Source organism: Panulirus ornatus, chromosome 46 (assembly GCF_036320965.1).
Source record: "Panulirus ornatus isolate Po-2019 chromosome 46, ASM3632096v1, whole genome shotgun sequence".
Lineage (NCBI taxonomy): Eukaryota > Metazoa > Arthropoda > Malacostraca > Decapoda > Palinuridae > Panulirus > Panulirus ornatus.
This window is the reverse complement of record NC_092269.1, coordinates 24497870-24516353: the sequence shown is the minus strand read 5'-3', so window position 1 is coordinate 24516353 and position 18484 is coordinate 24497870. Positions and strand designations below refer to the sequence as shown.

General features: G+C 40.7%; 1 protein-coding gene across 1 annotated transcript in view; it reads left to right on the top strand.

The window, feature by feature from the left end:
• Positions 1-18484, top strand: part of LOC139763335 (glutamate receptor-like) — a 767617-nt gene that overhangs the window by 25741 nt on the left and 723392 nt on the right. The window contains exons 3-4 of the mRNA XM_071689354.1: positions 15750-15973; positions 16122-16250. Coding sequence (XP_071545455.1) covers positions 15750-15973; positions 16122-16250 — 353 coding nt within the window. The remainder of the gene's footprint in view (positions 1-15749; positions 15974-16121; positions 16251-18484) is intronic.

Here is an 18484-nt window from a genome sequence, read left to right as displayed (position 1 = left end):
TCAAGGCATGTGAAGCGTCTGGGGTAAACCATGGAAAGCTGTGTAGGTATGTATATTGCGTGTGTGGACGTATGTATGTACATGTGTATGGGGGGGGTTGGGCCATTTCTTTCGTCTGTTTCCTTGCGCTACCTCGCAAACGCGGGAGACAGCGACAAAGTATAAAAAAAAAAAAAAAAAAAAATATATATATATATATATATATATATATATATATATATATATATATATATATATATATATATACACATACCCACACATACACATACATACGCACATATACACACACACACAGGTGAAAAAAAAGGGCAAATGAGAGTTGGGGTGACAGAGTATCATTAAATTTTAGGGAGAATAAAAAGATGTTTTGGAAGGAGGTAAATAAAGTGCGTAAGACAAGGGAGCAAATGGGAACTTCAGTGAAGGGCGCAAATGTGGAGGTGATAACAAGTAGTGGTGATGTGAGAAGGAGATGGAGTGAGTATTTTGAAGGTTTGTTGAATGTGTTTGATGATAGAGTGGCAGATATAGGGTGTTTTGGTCGAGGTGGTGTGCAAAGTGAGAGGGTTAGGGAAAATGATTTGGTAAACAGAGAAGAGGTAGTAAAAGCTTTGCGGAAGATGAAAGCCGGCAAGGCAGCAGGTTTGGATGGTATTGCAGTGGAATTTATTAAAAAAGGGGGTGACTGTATTGTTGACTGGTTGGTAAGGTTATTTAATGTATGTATGACTCATGGTGAGGTGCCTGAGGATTGGCGGAATGCGTGCATAGTGCCATTGTACAAAGGAAAAGGGGATAAGAGTGAGTGCTCAAATTACAGAGGTATAAGTTTGTTGAGTATTCCTGGTAAATTATATGGGAGGGTATTGATTGAGAGGGTGAAGGCATGTACAGAGCATCAGATTGGGGAAGAGCAGTGTGGTTTCAGAAGTGGTAGAGGATGTGTGGATCAGGTGTTTGCTTTGAAGAATGTATGTGAGAAATACTTAGAAAAGCAAATGGATTTGTATGTAGCATTTATGGATCTGGAGAAGGCATATGATAGAGTTGATAGAGATGCTCTGTGGAAGGTATTAAGAATATATGGTGTGGGAAGCAAGTTGTTAGAAGCAGTGAAAAGTTTTTATCGAGGATGTAAGGCATGTGTACGTGTAGGAAGAGAGGAAAGTGATTGGTTCTCAGTGAATGTAAGTTTGCGGCAGGGGTGTGTGATGTCTCCATGGTTGTTTAATTTGTTTATGGATGGGGTTGTTAGGCAGGTGAATGGAAGAGTTTTGGAAAGAGGGGCAAGTATGAAGTCTGTTGGGGATGAGAGAGCTTGGGAAGTGAGTCAGTTGTTGTTCGCTGATGATAGAGCGCTGTTGGCTGATTCATGTGAGAAACTGCAGAAGCTGGTGACTGAGTTTGGTAAAGTGTGTGAAAGAAGAAAGTTAAGAGTAAATGTGAATAAGAGCAAGGTTATTAGGTACAGCAGGGTTGAGGGTCAAGTCAATTGGGAGGTGAGTTTGAATGGAGAAAAAATGGAGGAAGTGAAGTGTTTTAGATATCTGGGAGTATATCTGGCAGCGGATGGAACCATGGAAGCGGAAGTGGATCATAGGGTGGGGGAGGGGGCGAAAATTCTGGGAGCCTTGAAGAATGTGTGGAAGTCGAGAACATTATCTCGGAAAGCAAAAATGGGTATGTTTGAAGGAATAGTGGTTCCAACAATGTTTTATGGTTCCGAAGCGTGGGCTGTGGATAGAGTTGTGCGCAGGAGGATTGATGTGCTGGAAATGAGATGTTTGAGGACAATGTGTGGTGTGAGGTGGTTTGATCGAGTAAGTAACGTAAGGGTAAGAGAGATGTGTGGAAATAAAAAGAGCGTGGTTGAGAGAGCAGAAGAGGGTGTTTTGAAATGGTTTGGGCACATGGAGAGAATGAGTGAGGAAAGATTGACGAAGAGGATATATGTGTCGGAGGTGGAGGGAACGAGGAGAAGAGGAAGACCAAACTGGAGGTGGAAAGATGGAGTGAAAAAGATTTTGTGTGATTGGGGCCTGATCATGCAGAAGGGTGAAAGGAGGGCAAGGAATACAGTGAATTGGAGCGATGTGGTATACCGGGGTTGACGTGCTGTCAGTGGATTGAATCAAGGCATGTGAAGTGTCTGGGGTAAACCATGGAAAGCTGTGTAGGTATGTATATTTGCGTGTGTGGACGTATGTATATACATGTGTATGTGGATGAAAGAGATTGGGAAGTGAGTCAGTTGTTCGCTGATGATACTGCGCTGGTGGCTGATTCATGTGAGAAACTGCAGAAGCTGTTGACTGAGTTTGGTAAAGTCTTTGAAAGAAGAAAGTTACGAGTAAATGTGAATAAGAGCAAGGTTATTAGGTACAGTAGGTTTGAGGGTCAAGTCAATTGGTAGGTAAGTTTGAATGGAGAAAAACTGGAGGAAGTAAAGTATTTTAGATATCTGGGAGTGGATCTGGTAGCAGATGGAACCATGGAAGCGGAAGTTAATCATAGGTTGTTGGAGGGGCCGAAAATCCTGAGAGACTTGAAGAGTGTATGGAAGTCGAGAACATTATCTCGGAAAGCAAAAATGTGTATGTTTGAAGGAATAGTGGATCCAGCAATGTTGTATGGTTCCGAGGCGTGGGCTATGGATAGATTTGTGCGCAAGGGGGGTGGATGTGCTGGAAATGAGATGTTTGAGGACAATGTGTGGTGTGAGGTGGTTTGATCGAGTAAGTAATGTAAGGGTAAGAGAGATGTGTGGAAATAAAAAGAGCGTGGTTAAGAGAGCAGAAGAGGGTGTTTTGAAATGTTTTGGGCACATGGAGAGAATGAGTGAGGAAAGATTGACCAAGAGGATATATGTGTCGGAGGTGGAGGGAACGAGTAGAAGTGGGAGACAAATTGGAAGTGGAAAGATGGAGTGAAAAAGATTTTGAGTGATCGGGGCCTGAACATGCAGGAGGGTGAAAGGAGGGCAAGAAATAGAGTGATTTGGTATACCGGGTCGACGTCCTGTCAATGGATTGAATCAGGGTATATGAAGCGTCTGGGGTAAACCATGGAAAGTTGTGTGGGGCCTGGATGTGGAAAGGGAGCTGTGGTTTCGGGCATTATTACATGACAGCTAGAGACTGAGTGTGAACGAATGGGGCCTTTGTTGTCTTTTCCTAGTGCTACCTCGCATACATGAGGGGGAGGGGGATGTTATTCCAAGTATGGCCAGGTGGCGATGTGAATAAATAAAGGCAGACAGTATGAAGTATGTACATGTGTATATATGTATATGTTTGTGTGTATATGTATATGTGTACGTTGAGATGTATAGGTATGTAAATTTGCGTGTGTGGACGTGTATGTATATACACGTGTATGGGGGTGGGTTGGGCCATTTCTTTCGTCTGTTTCCTTGCGCTACCTCGTAAAAGCGGGAGACAGCGACAAAGCAAAATAGAAAATAATATATATATATATATATATATATATATATATATATATATATATACACACACATATATATATATATATATATATATATATATATATATATATATATATATATATATATATATATATATATATATATATATATATATATATATATATGTGTGTGTGTATAGCGAGGTAGCGTTAAGAACAGAGGACTGGGCCTTTTTTGGAATACCCTCACCTGTCCCCCTCTGTTCCTTCTTTTGGAAAATTAAAAAAAAGAAAACAAGAGGGGAGGATTTCCAACCCCCCGCTCCCTTCCCTGTTAGCCGCCTTCTCCTACACGCAGGGAATACGTGGGAAGTATTCTTAATTCCCTATCCCCAGGGATAATATATATATATATATATATATATATATATATATATATATATATATATATATATATATATATATATATATATATATATATATATATATATATATATATATATATATACATATATATATATATATATATATATATATAAATATATATATATATATATATATATATATATATATATATATATATATATATATATATATATATATATATACGTGTATTATCCCTGGGGAAAGGGGAGAAAGAATACTTCCCACGTATTCCCTGCGTGTCGTAGAAGGCGACTAAAAGGGGAGGGAGCGGGGGGCTGGAAATCCTCCCCTCTCAATTTTTTTTAATTTTCCAAAAGAAGGAACAGAGAAGGGGGCCAGGTGAGGATATTCCCTCGGTGGCCCAGTTCTCTGTTCTTAACGCTACCTCGCTAACGCGGGAAATGGCGAACAGTTTGAAAAAAAAAAAAAATATATATATATATATATATATATATATATATATATATATATTGGAAAGGATCACAATTTTGCGCGTGATCAAGAGTCCATGGGGAAAATGAAACACGATAAGTTCCCAAGTGCACTTTCGTGTAATAATCACATCATCAGGGGAGACACAAGAGAGAAATATGTCAGTTGATATACATCGAAGAGACAAAGCTAGGACGCCATTTGGTAAACATATGATTGTAAATCACATGTTTATCAAATGGCGTACTAGATTCGTCTCTTCGATGTATATCAACTGACTTATATTTCTTTCTTGTGTCTCCCCTGATGATGTGATTCTCAAACGAAAGTGCACTTGGGAACTTATCCTGTTTCATTTTCCCGTGGACTCATAGGAATATATATATATATATATATATATATATATATATATATATATATATATATATATATATATATATATATATATATATATATATATATATATATATATATATTATCCCTGGGGATAGGGGAAAAAGAGTACTTCCCACGTATTCCCTGCGTGTCGTAGAAGGCGACTAAAAGGGAAGGGAGTGGGGGGCTGGAAATCCTCCCCTCTTGTTTTTTTTTTTTTTTGTTTTTCTCAAAGAAGGAACAGAGAAGGGGGCCAGATGAGGATATTCCCTCAAAGGCACAGTCCTCTGTTCTTAACGCTACCTCGGGAAATGGCGAATAGTATGAAATATATATAAATATATATATATATATATATATATATATATATATATATATATATATATATTTATATATATATATATATATATATATATATATATATATATATATATATATATATATATATATATATGGATTGCGCAAAAGATGCTTGTGGCATGAGAAGAGTGGGAGGTGGGCTGTTTAGAAAGGGTAGTGAGTGGTGGGATGAAGAAGTAAGAGTATTAGTGAAAGAGAAGAGAGAGGCATTTGGACGATTTTTGCAGGGAAAAAATGCAATTGAGTGGGAGAAGTATAAAAGAAAGAGACAGGAGGTCAAGAGAAAGGTGCAAGAGGTGAAAAAAAGGGCAAATGAGAGTTGGGGTGAGAGACTATCAGTAAATTTTAGGGAAAATAAAAAGATGTTCTGGAAGGAGGTAAATAGGGTGCGTAAGACAAGGGAGCAAATGGGAACTTCAGTGAAGGGCGTAAATGGGGAGGTGATAACAAGTAGCGGTGATGTGAGAAGGAGATGGAATGAGTATTTTGAAGGTTTGTTGAATGTGTCTGATGACAGAGTGGCAGATATAGGGTGTTTTGGTCGAGGTGGTGTGCAAAGTGAGAGGGTTAGGGAAAATGATTTGGTAAACAGAGAAGAGGTAGTAAAAGCTTTGCGGAAGATGAAAGCCGGCAAGGCAGCAGGTTTGGATGGTATTGCAGTGGAATTTATTAAGAAAGGGGGTGACTGTATTGTTGACTGGTTGGTAAGGTTATTTAATGTATGTATGACTCATGGTGAGGTGCCTGAGGATTGGCGGAATGCGTGCATAGTGCCATTGTACAAAGGCAAAGGGGATAAGAGTGAGTGCTCAAATTACAGAGGTATAAGTTTGTTGAGTATTCCTGGTAAATTATATGGGAGGGTATTGATTGAGAGGGTGAAGGCATGTACAGAGCATCAGATTGGGGAAGAGCAGTGCGGTTTCAGAAGTGGTAGAGGATGTGTGGATCAGGTGTTTGCTTTGAAGAATGTATGTGAGAAATACTTAGAAAAGCAAATGGATTTGTATGTAGCATTTATGGATCTGGAGAAGGCATATGATAGAGTTGATAGAGATGCTCTGTGGAAGGTATTAAGAATATATGGTGTGGGAGGCAAGTTGTTAGAAGCAGTGAAAAGTTTTTATCGAGGATGTAAGGCATGTGTACGTGTAGGAAGAGAGGAAAGTGATTGGTTCTCAGTGAATGTAGGTTTGCGGCAGGGGTGTGTGATGTCTCCATGGTTGTTTAATTTGTTTATGGATGGGGTTGTAAGGGAGGTAAATGCAAGAGTCCTGGAAAGAGGGGCAAGTATGAAGTCTGTTGGGGATGAGAGAGCTTGGGAAGTGAGTCAGTTGTTGTTCGCTGATGATACAGCGCTGGTGGCTGATTCATGTGAGAATCTGCAGAAGCTGGTGACTGAGTTTGGTAAAGTGTGTGGAAGAAGAAAGTTGAGAGTAAATGTGAATAAGAGCAAGGTTATTAGGTACAGTAGGGGTGAGGGTCAAGTCAATTGGGAGGTGAGTTTGAATGGAGAAAAACTGGAGGAAGTGAAGTGTTTTAGATATCTGGGAGTGGATCTGTCAGCGGATGGAACCATGGAAGCGGAAGTGGATCATAGGGTGGGGGAGGGGGCGAAAATTTTGGGAGCCTTGAAAAATGTGTGGAAGTCGAGAACACTATCTCGGAAAGCAAAAATGGGTATGTTTGAGGGAATAGTGGTTCCAACAATGTTGTATGGTTGCGAGGCGTGGGCTATGGATAGAGATGTGCGCAGGAGGATGGATGTGCTGGAAATGAGATGTTTGAGGACAATGTGTGGTGTGAGGTGGTTTGATCGAGTAAGTAACGTAAGGGTAAGAGAGATGTGTGGAAATAAAAAGAGCGTGGTTGAGAGAGCAGAAGAGGGTGTTTTGAAATGGTTTGGGCACATGGAGAGAATGAGTGAGGAGAGATTGACCAAGAGGATATATGTGTCGGAGGTGGAGGGAACAAGGAGAAGAGGGAGACCAAATTGGAGGTGGAAAGATGGAGTGAAAAAGATTTTGTGTGATCGGGGCCTGAACATGCAGGAGGGTGAAAGGAGGGCAAGAAATAGAGTGAATTGGAGTCATGTGGTATACAGGGGTTGACGTGCTGTCAGTGGATTGAAGCAAGGCATGTGAAGCGTCTGGGGTAAACCATGGAAAGCTGTGTAGGTATGTATATTTGCGTGTGTGGACGTGTGTATGTACATGTGTATGGGGGGGGGGGGTTGGGCCATTTCTTTCGTCTGTTTCCTTGCGCTACCTCGCAAACGCGGGAGACGGCGACAAAGTATAAAAAAAAAAAAAAAAAAAAAAAAAATATATATATATATATATATATTTATATATATATATATATTATTTCATTTATTTATTTTGCTTTGTCGCTGTCTCCCGCGTTTGCGAGGTAGCGTAAGAAAACAGACGAAAGAAATGGCCCAACCAACCCACCCCCATACATAATGTATACACACATATGTCCACACACGCAAATATACATACCTATACATCTCAATCTACACACATATATACATACACAGACACACACATATATACCCATGCACACAGTTCACACTGTCTGCCCCCATTCATTCCCATCGCCACCTCGCCACACATGGAATACCTTCCCCCTCCCACCTCATGTGTGCGAGGTAGCACTAGCAAAAGACAACAAAGGCCCCATTCGTTCACACACAGTCTCTAGCTGTCATGTAATAATGCCCGAAACCACAGCTCCCTATCCACATCCAGGCCCCACACAACTTTCCATGGTTTACGCAAGACGCTTCACATGCCCTGATTCAATCCCTTGACAGCACGTCGACCCGGTATACCACATCGATGCAATTCACTCTATTCCTTGCCCTCCTTTCACCCTCCTGCATGTTCAGGCCCCGATCACACAAAATCTTTTTCACTACATCTTTCCACCTCCAATTTGGTCTCCGACTTCTCCTCGTTCCCTCCACCTCCGACACATATATCCTCTTGGTCAATCTTTCCTCACTCATTCTCTCCATGTGCACAAACCATTTCAAAACACCCTCTTCTGCTCTCTCACCCACGCTCTTTTTATTTCCACACATCTCTAATACCCTTACATTACTTACTCGATCAAACCACCTCACACCACGTATTGTTCTCAAACATCTCATTTCCAGCACATCCACCCTCCTGCGCACAACTCTATCCATAGCCCACGCCTCGCAACCATACAACATTGTTGGAACCACTATTCCTTCAAACATAGCCATTTTTGCTTTCCAAGATAATGTTCTCGACTTCCACACACTCTTTAAGGCTCCCAGGATTTTCGCCCCCTCCCCCACCCCATGATTCACTTCCGCTTCCATGGTTCCATCCGCTGCCAGATCCACTCCCAGATATCTAAAACACTTTAATTCCCCCAGTTTTTCTCCATTCAAACTTACCTCCTAATTGACGACCCTCAACCCTACTGTACCTAATAACCTTGCTCTTATTCACATTTACTCTTAACTTTCTTCTTTCACACACTTTACCAAACTCAGTCACCAGCTTCTGCAGTTTCTCACATGAATCAACCACCAGCGTTGTATCATCAGCGAACAACAACTGACTCACTTCCCAAGCTCTCTCATCCACAACAGACTTCATACTTGCTCCTCTTTCCAAAACTCTTGCATTCACCTCCCTAACAACCCCATCCATAAACAAATTAAACAACCATTGAGACATCACACACCCCTGCCGCAAACCTACATTCACTGAGAACCAATCACTTTCCTCTCTTACTACACGTACACATGCCTTACGTCCTCGATAAAATCTTTTCACTGCTTCTAACAACTTGCCACCCACACCATATATTCTTAATACCTTCCACAGAGCATGTCTATCAACTCTATCATATGCTTTCTCCAGATGCATAAATGCTACATACAAATCCATTTGCTTTTCTAAGTATTTCTCACATACATTCTTCAAAGCAAACACCTGATCCACACATCCTCTACCACTTCTGAAACCACACTGCTCTTCCCCAATCTGATGCTCTGTACATGCCTTCACCCTCTCAATCAATACCCTCCCATATGATTTACCAGGAATACTCAACAAACTTATACCTCTGTAATTTGAGCACTCACTCTCATCACATTTGCCTTTGTACAATGGCACTATGCACGTATTCCGCCAATCCTCAGGCACCTCACTATGAGTCATACATACATTAAGTAACCTTACCAACCAGTCAACAATACAGTCACTCCCTTTTTTAATAAATTCCACTGCAATACCATCCAAACCTCGATTAATATGGGTAAAACTGAAAGTTGATGGAGAGAGATGGGTGAATATTGGTGCATATGAACCTGGGCATGAGAAGAAAGATCATGAGAGGCAAGTGTTTTGGGAGCAGCTGAATGAGTGTGTTAGTGGTTTTGATGCACGAGACCGAGTTATAGTGATGGGTGATTTGAATGCAAAGGTGAGTAATGTGGCAGTTGAGGGAATAATTGGTATACATAGGGTGTTCAGTGTTGTAAATGGAAATGGTGAAGAGCTTGTAGATTTATGTGCTGAAAAAGGACTGGTGATTGGGAATACCTGTTTTAAAAAACGAGATATACATAAGTATACGTATGTAAGTAGGAGAGATGGCCAGAGAGCGTTATTGGATTACGTGTTAATCGACAGGCGCGCGAAAGAGAGCTTTTTGGATGTTAATGTGCTGAGAGGTGCAACTGGAGGGATGTCTGATCATTATCTTGTGGAGGCTAAGGTGAAGATCTGTATGGGTTTTCAGAAAAGAAGAGTGAATGTTGGGGTGAAGAGGGTGGTGAGAGTAAGTGAGCTTGAGAAGGAGACCTGTTTGAGGAAGTACCAGGAGAGACTGAGTACAGAATGGAAAAAGGTGAGAACAATGGAAGTAAGGGGAGTGGGGGAGGAATGGGATGTATTTAGGGAATCAGTAATGGATTGCGCAAAAGATGCTTGTGGCATGAGAAGAGTGGGAGGTGGGTTGATTAGAAAGGGTAGTGAGTGGTGGGATGAAGAAGTAAGAGTATTAGTGAAAGAGAAGAGAGAGGGATTTGGACGATTTTTGAAGGGAAAAAATGGAATTGAGTGGGAGATGTATAAAAGAAAGAGACAGGAGGTCAAGAGAAAGGTGCAAGAGGTGAAAAAGAGGGCAAATGAGAGTTGGGGTGAGAGAGTATCATTAAATTTTATGGAGAATAAAAAGATGTTCTGGAAGGAGGTAAATAAAGTGCGTAAGACAAGGGAGCAAATGGGAACTTCAGTGAAGGGGGCAAATGGGGAGGTGATAACAAGTAGTGATGATGTGAGAAGATGGAGTGAGTATTTTGAAAGTTTATTGAATGTGTTAAATGATAGAGTGGTAGATATAGGGTGTTTTGGTCGAGGTGGTGTGCAAAGTTAGAGGGTTAGGGAAAATGATTTGGTAAACAGAGAAGAGGTAGTAAAAGTAGACTCAGGTTGGGGTGTCTAAATGTGTGTGGATGTAAGCAAGATGTGAAAAAAGGAGAGATAGGTAGTATGCTTGAGGAAAAGAACCTGAATGTTTTGGCTCTGAGTGAAACGAAGCTCAAGGGTAAAGGGGAATAGTGGTTTGGGAATGTCTTGGGAGAAAAGTCAGGGGTTAGTGAGAGGACAAGAGCAAGGGAAGGAGTAGACGTACTCCTGAAACAAGAGTTTTGGGAGTATGTGATAGAATGTAAGAAAGTAAATTCTCGATTAATATGGGTAAAACTGAAAGTTGATGGAGAGAGATGGGTGATTATTGGTGCATATGCACCTGGGCATGAGAAGAAAGATCATAAGAGGCAAGTGTTTTGGGAGCAGCTGAATGAGTGTGGTAGTGGTTTTGATGCACAAGACCGGGTTATAGTAATGGGTGATTTGAATGCAAAGGTGAGTAATGTGGCAGTTGAGGGAATAATTGGTATACATAGGGTGTTCAGTGTTGTAAATGGAAACGGTGAAGAGCTTGTAGATTTAAGTGCTGAAAAAGGACTGGTAATTGGGAACACCTGGTTTAAAAAGCGAAATATACATAAGTATACGTATGTAAGTAGGAGAGATGGCCAGAGAGCGTTATTGGATTACGTGTTAATTGACAGGCGCGCGAAAGAGAGACTTTTGGATGTTAATGTGCTGAGAGGTGCAACTGGAGGGATGTCTGATCATTATCTTGTGGAGGCTAAGGTGAAGATTTGTATGGGTTTTCAGAAAAGAAGAGTGAATGTTGGGGTGAAGAGGGTGGTGAGAGTAAGTGAGCTTGGGACGGAGACTTGTGTGAGGAAGTACCAGGAGAGACTGAGTACAGAATGGAAAAAGGTGAGAACAATTGAAGTAAGGGAGGTGGGGAAGGAATGGGATGTATTTAGGGAATCAGTGATGGATTGCGCAAAAGATGCTTGTGGCATGAGAAGCGTGGGAGGTGGGTTGATTAGAAAGGGTAGTGAGTGGTGGGATGAAGAAGTAAGATTATTAGTGAAAGAGAAGAGAGAGGCATATGGACGATTTTTGCAGGGAAAAAATGCAATTGAGTGGGAAATGTATAAAAGAAAGAGACAGGAGGTCAAGAGAAAGATGCGAGAGGTGAAAAAGAGGGTAAATGAGAGTTGGGGTGAGAGAGTATCATTAAATTTCAGGGAGAATAAAAAGATGTTTTGGAAGGAGGTAAATAAAGTGCGTAAGACAAGGGAGCAAATGGGAACTTCAGTGAAGGGCGCTAATGGGGAGGTGATAACAAGTAGTGGTGATGTGAGAAGGAGATGGAGTGAGTATTTTGAAGATTTGTTGAATGTGTTTGATGATAGAGTGGCATATATAGGGTGTCTTGGTCGAGGTGGTGTGCAAAGTTAGAGGGTTGGGGAAAATGATTTGGTAAACAGAGAAGAGGTAGTAAAAGGTTTACGGAAGATGAAAGCCGGGAAGGCAGCAGGTTTCGATGGTATTGCAGTGGAATCTATCAAAAAAGGGGGTGACTGTATTGTTGACTGGTTGGTAAGGTTATTTAATGTATGTATAACTCATGATGAGGTGCCTGAGGATTGGCGGAATGCTTGCATATTGCCATTGTACAAAGGCAAAGGGGATAAGAGTGATTGCTCAAATTACAGAGGTATAAGTTTGTTGAGTATTCCTGGTAAATCATATGGGAGGGTATTGATTGAGAGGGTGAAGGCATGTACAGAGCATCAGATTGGGGAAGAGCAGTGTGGTTTCAGAAGTGGTAGAGGATGTGTGGATCAGGTGTTTGCTTTGAAGAATGTATGTGAGAAATACTTCGAAAAGGAAATGGATTTTTATGTAGCATTTATGGATCTGGAGAAGGCATATGATAGAGATGATAGAGATTCGCTGCGGAAGGTATTAAGAATCTATTTTGTGGGTGGCAAGTTGTTAGAAGCAGTGAAAAGTTTTTATCGAGGATGTAAGGCATGTGTACGTGTAGGAAGAGAGGAAAGTGATTGGTTCTCATTGAATGTAGGTTTGCGGCAGGGGTGTGTGATGTCTCCATGGTTGTTTAATTTGTTTATGGATGGGGTTGTTAGGGAGGTGAATGAAAGAGTTTAGGAAAGAGGGTCAAGAATGAAGTCTGTTATGGATGAAAAAGCTTGGGAAGTGAGTCAGTTGTTGTTCGCTGATGATATAGCGCTGGTGGCTGATTTATGTGAGAAACTGCAGAAGCTGGTGACTGAGTTTGTTAAAGTGCGTGAAAGAAGAAAGTTAAGAGTAAATGTGAATAAGAGCAAGGTTATTAGGTACAGTAGGGTTGAGGGTCAAGTCAATTGGGAGGTAAGTTTGAATGGAGAAAAACTGGAGGAAGTAAAGTGTTTTAGATATCTGGGAGTGGATCTGGCAGCGGATGGAACCATGGAAGCGGAAGTGAATCATAGGGTCGGGGAGGGGGCGAAAATCCTGGGAGCCTTGAAGTATGTGTTGAAGTCGAGAACATTATCTCGGAAAGCAAAAATGGGTATGTTTGAATGAATAGTGGTTCCAACAATGTTGTATGGTTGCGAGGCGTGGGCTTTGGGTAGGGTTGTGCCCAGGAGGGTGGATGTGCTGGAAATGAGATGTTTGAGGACAATGTGTGGTGTGAGGTGGTTTGATCGAGTAAGTAATGTAAGGTTAAGAGAGATGTGTGGAAATAAAAAGAGCGTGGTTGAGAGAGCTGAAGAGGGTGTTTGAAATGGTTTGGGCACATTGAGAGAATGAGTGAGGAAAGATTGACCAAGAGGATATATGTGTCGGAAGTGGAGGGAACGAGGAGAAGTGGGAGACGAAATTGGAAGTGGAAAGATGGAGTGAAAAAGATTTTGAGTGATAGGGGCCTGAACATGCAAGAGGGTGAAAGGCGGGCAAGGAATATAGTGAATTTGGATTGATGTGGTATACCGTGGTTGACGTGCTGTCAGTGGATTGAATCAGGGCATGTGAAGCGTCTGGGGTAACCCATTGAAAGTTTTGTGGGGCTTGGATGTGGAAAGGGAGCTCTGGTTTCGGGCATTATTGCATGACAGCTAGAGACAGTGTGAACGAATGGGGCCTTGATGTCTTTTCCTAGCGCTACCCCGCACACATGAGGGAGGAAGGGGATGGTATTCCATGTGTGGCGAGGTGGCGATGGGAATGAATAAAGGGAGACAGTGTGAATTGTGTGCATTTGTATATATGTATGTGTCTGTGTGTGTATATATATGTGTACATTGAGATGTATAGGTATGTATATTTGCGTGTGTGGACGTGTGTGTATATACATGTGTATGGGCGTGGGTTTCGCCATTTCTTTCGTGTTTCCTTGCGCTACCTCGCAAACCCGGGAGATAGCGACAAAGAAAAAAAAATAAATAAAAATAATATATATATATATATATATATATGAAGCGTCTGGGGTAAACCATGGAAAGCTGTGTAGGTATGTATATTTGCGTGTGTGGACGTATGTATATACATGTGTATGGGGGGGGTTGGGCCATTTCTTTCGTCTGTTTCCTTGCGCTACCTCGCAAACGCGGGAAACAGCGACAAAGTATAATAAAAAAAAAAAATAATATATATATATATATATATATATATATATATATATATATATATATATATATATATATATATATATATGTATAGTCTTGTTTTCATATGTATTCACCATTTCCCACGTTTTCGCGGTAGCGTTAAGAGCAGGGTACTGAGCCTAAGAGCGAAAATCGTCACTAGATCCAATTCTTTGTTCCTTCTTTTGGAAAAGTAAAAACTGGAGGGGAGGATTTCCAGCCCCACCCTCCCTCCCCTTTTAGTCGCCTTTTACGAGACGCAGGGAATACTTGAGAAGTATTCTTTCTTCCCCTTCCCCAGGGGAAATAATGGGCTGCATTGCATGATATTGAAATTTGCAGACGATACTAATGCTATGTTGGGAAACAGCTCTACAACAGAAATTGAACGTCTGCAGCGTTGAGAGGATAAAGACAAAATGATGGACTTGACAAATGTATTATGATATGAATAGATGCAATTTTTTTTTGTCGGTAATAAAAATGAAAGGCAAGCTACAGTATGAACCATATAGAATTGGAAAAGTTTACAGAGGAAAAAGTCTTGGATGTAATAATCATTGGTGATCTAAAACCAAGAAAACAGTGCAGTTGAAAAGGCAAAAGGCTATCAATTTTAAGTATTGGGAAATCATCCTTACTCTTTGTAAGTCATTCGAACATTTTGTTAAGTTTTGGTCACCCTGCTTGAGGAAAGATATAGACAGGATGGAGAGAGTACAGAGACAAGCCACTAAGATGATTCCCGGACTGAGAAACAAATTCTATGAGAGCTGGTTAAACGACTTAATCTGTTAGATGTAGAAAATAGAAGTCTAAAAGTTGATATTTTACAGACATTCAGAATTATCAAAGGTTTCGATGATATTGATCTAATGACTTACATAGGGATGTATTCATCTGATTTCACTCGTAGTAATCACTACAAACTGAAGGGCAAACTTTTCACCTCGAATGGGGCGAAATACTTTTTTTTCAACAGGACTGTTAGCATACGGAATGGTTTACTAATTTGAGTGATTCAAAGTAGGGCCATAGATTCTTTTAAGATTAGACTTGATATACATTTCGTTTCACTTCCACGACTGACATTATTTGCACCGCCTTACCTACATGAAGAGTTTGCAATATTTTTCTATCTTTGATATGTATGTATTTCTACGTTTACCACAATGATCTATGATATTCATTTCTTTTCCACAATCACAAACAGCCTCAGAAGGACCAAGTGGCCTGTTGCTGTTTGAATTCTTCTGTATTCATTTGTAAGTGCTCAGGTCACTTTCACATTACTGCTGAAGTGTTTGGGTCACTCTCACGACACTACTGAAGTCTTTGGGTCACTTTCACATTACTGATGAAGTGCTTGGGTCACTCTCCCATCACTGACAAAGTGCTTGGTTCACTCTCACGTTAATGATAAGTCCATGAGTCACTCCGACATTATTGACCAGACGGGCACATCTCTACCACATGCGTGATTCCATAGACGGGGCCTCTCTCACCCATTTCCAATGAGGCAGGTAGGTAAGTCATACTAATGATGAATCGATTCTCATAAATTTTGAGGTACTTGGTTCACTGCACTATACTCACACATGATTAATGAGGCAGATGGAGCGTGCAGGTCACTCACACAATCCTACCACACTAACGTCAACAGCTGCGTCAGGTGTCATGGTGTGTGACGGTGGTGGTGGTGAGCGACGACCCAGTCTTCCTCGCCGCCTTCGCCCAGTGGTCCCTCAAGGGCCGCCTCCTGGCGTGGTCCACCAGGCTCCTCGCCCTCACCCGCCTGCCTCTCTCGGAACTACGACACATCTACAAAAACTTTTCTATGACCAATTCCATGATAATGATCGTAGAAAACGTCTCAGGGTCCTTCAGGTGACGCAAATCATAATATATGGTCTTAGTCCTCACTAACACAAAGTCATAATAACATGTGTTATTTGCTACTGATGGAGATATGGACGCCTTACTCATGGGGAAAATGAACAGTAATATAAAGACCATATTGGTATTTCTCCCACAGTTGCAGTGTATATGTTCTGCTGCCATACATCCGTCTAGGTGCCAAGGCGCTACGCGTTGCCTCCTGGACACCTGATGAAGGCCTCGCTCCCACCAGCCATCTCTCAGTCTTTCCTGATAAGTTCTCAAGGTGCGTTCAATATTTCCTTCTTTTTATGTTAAATGAATACCTAAATGAATAAGATTGATATATATATATATATATATATATATATATATATATATATATATATATATATATATATATATATATATATATATATATATATATATATATATATACATAAATATATATATATATATATATATATATACTATAAAAACCTACAACGGCCAGGATTTAGCCCGGGGCCCTTGGGCAACTTTCGGGTGCGCTACCGCTCGGCTATGATATCGACTAATGGGGAAATGAATATTCGAATTCTATGCACTCGAATACCCTTCGTCTCACGTCGGTGAGCATCGAGGTCTACACCGTTCATTCGAATAGTCATTTCCCTATTACGGGAGATCATAGCCTAGCTGTAGCACTCCCACCTGTTGCACAGGGGTCACGGGTTTGATCCTGGCTGTTGGAGATTTGTATCGTCTATGAAAGTTCTCGTTCATATGCATTTCGTTCGTATATATATATATATATATATATATATATATATATATATATATATATATATATATATATATATATATTATCCCTGGGGATAGGGGAGAAAGAATACTTCCCACGTATTCCCTGCGTGTCGTAGAAGGCGACTAAAAGGGGAGGGAGCGGGTGGCTGGAAATCCTCCCCTCTCGTTTTTTTTTTTTAATTTTCCAAAAGAAGGAACAGAGAAGGGGGTCAGGTGAGGATATTCCCTCTAAGGCCCAGTCCTCTGTTCTTAACGCTACCTCGCTAATGCGGGAAATGGCGAATAGTATGAAAGAAAGAAAAAGATATATATATATATATATATATATATATATATATATATATATATATATATATATCCATGGGGATAGGGGAGAAAGAATACTTCCCACGTATTCCCTGCGTGTCGTAGAAGGCGACTAAAAGGGGAGGGAGCGGGGGGCTGGAAATCCTCCCCTCTTGTTTTGTTTTTTATCTTTATTTTCCAAAAGAAGGAACAGAGAAGGGGCCAGGTGAGGATATTCCCTCAGAAGCCCAATCCTCTGTTCTGAACGCTACCTTGCTAATGCGGGAAATGAAAAATAGTTTGAAAGAAAGATATATATATATATATATATATATATATATATATATATATATATATATATATATATATATATATATATATATATATATATATATATTTTTTTTTTTTTTTTTTTTTTTTGCTTTGTCGCTGTCTCCCGCGTTTGCGAGGTAGCGCAAGGAAACAGACGAAAGAAATGGCCCAACCCACCCCCATACACATGTATATACATACGTCCACACACGCAAATATACAATACCTACACAGCGTTCCATGGTTTACCCAAACGCTTCACATGCACTGATTGAATCCACTGACAGCACGTCAACCCCGGTATACCATATCGATCCAATTCACTCATATATATATATATATATATATATATATATATATATATATATATATATATAAGTATACTTATGTAAGTAGGAGAGATGGCCAGAGAGCGTTATTGGATTACGTGTTAATTGACAGGCGCGCAAAAGATAGACTTTTGGATGTTAATGTGCTGAGAGGTGCAACTGGAGGGATGTCTGATCATTATCTTGTGGAGGCTAAGGTGAAGATTTGTAAGGGTTTTCAGAAAAGAAGAGTGAATGTTGGGGTGAAGAGGGTAGTGAGAGTAAGTGAGCTTGAGAAGGAGACTTGTGTGAGGAAGTACCAGGAGAGACTGAGTACAGAATGGAAAAAGGTGAGAACAATGAAAATAAGGGGAGTGGGGAAGGAATGGGATGTATTTAGGAAATCAGTGATGGATTGCGCAAAAGATGCTTGTGGCATGAGAAGAGTGGGAGGTGGGTTGATTAGAAAGGGTAGTGAGTGGTGGGATGAAGAAGTAAGTGTATTAGTGAAAGAGAAGAGAGAGGCATTTGGACGATTTTTGCAGGGAAAAAATGCAATTGAGTGGGAGATGTATAAAAGAAAGAGACAGGAGGTCAAGAGAAAGGTGCAAGAGGTGAAAAAAAGGGCAAATGAGAGTTGGGGTGAGAGAGTATCATTAAATTTTAGGGAGAATAAGAAGATGTTCTGGAAGGAGGTAAATAAAGTGCGGAAGACAAGGGAGCAAATGGGAACTTCAGTGAAGGGCGCAAATGGGGAGGTGATAACAAGTAGTGGTGATGTGAGAAGGAGATGAAGTGAGTATTTTGAAGGTTTGTTGAATGTGTTTGA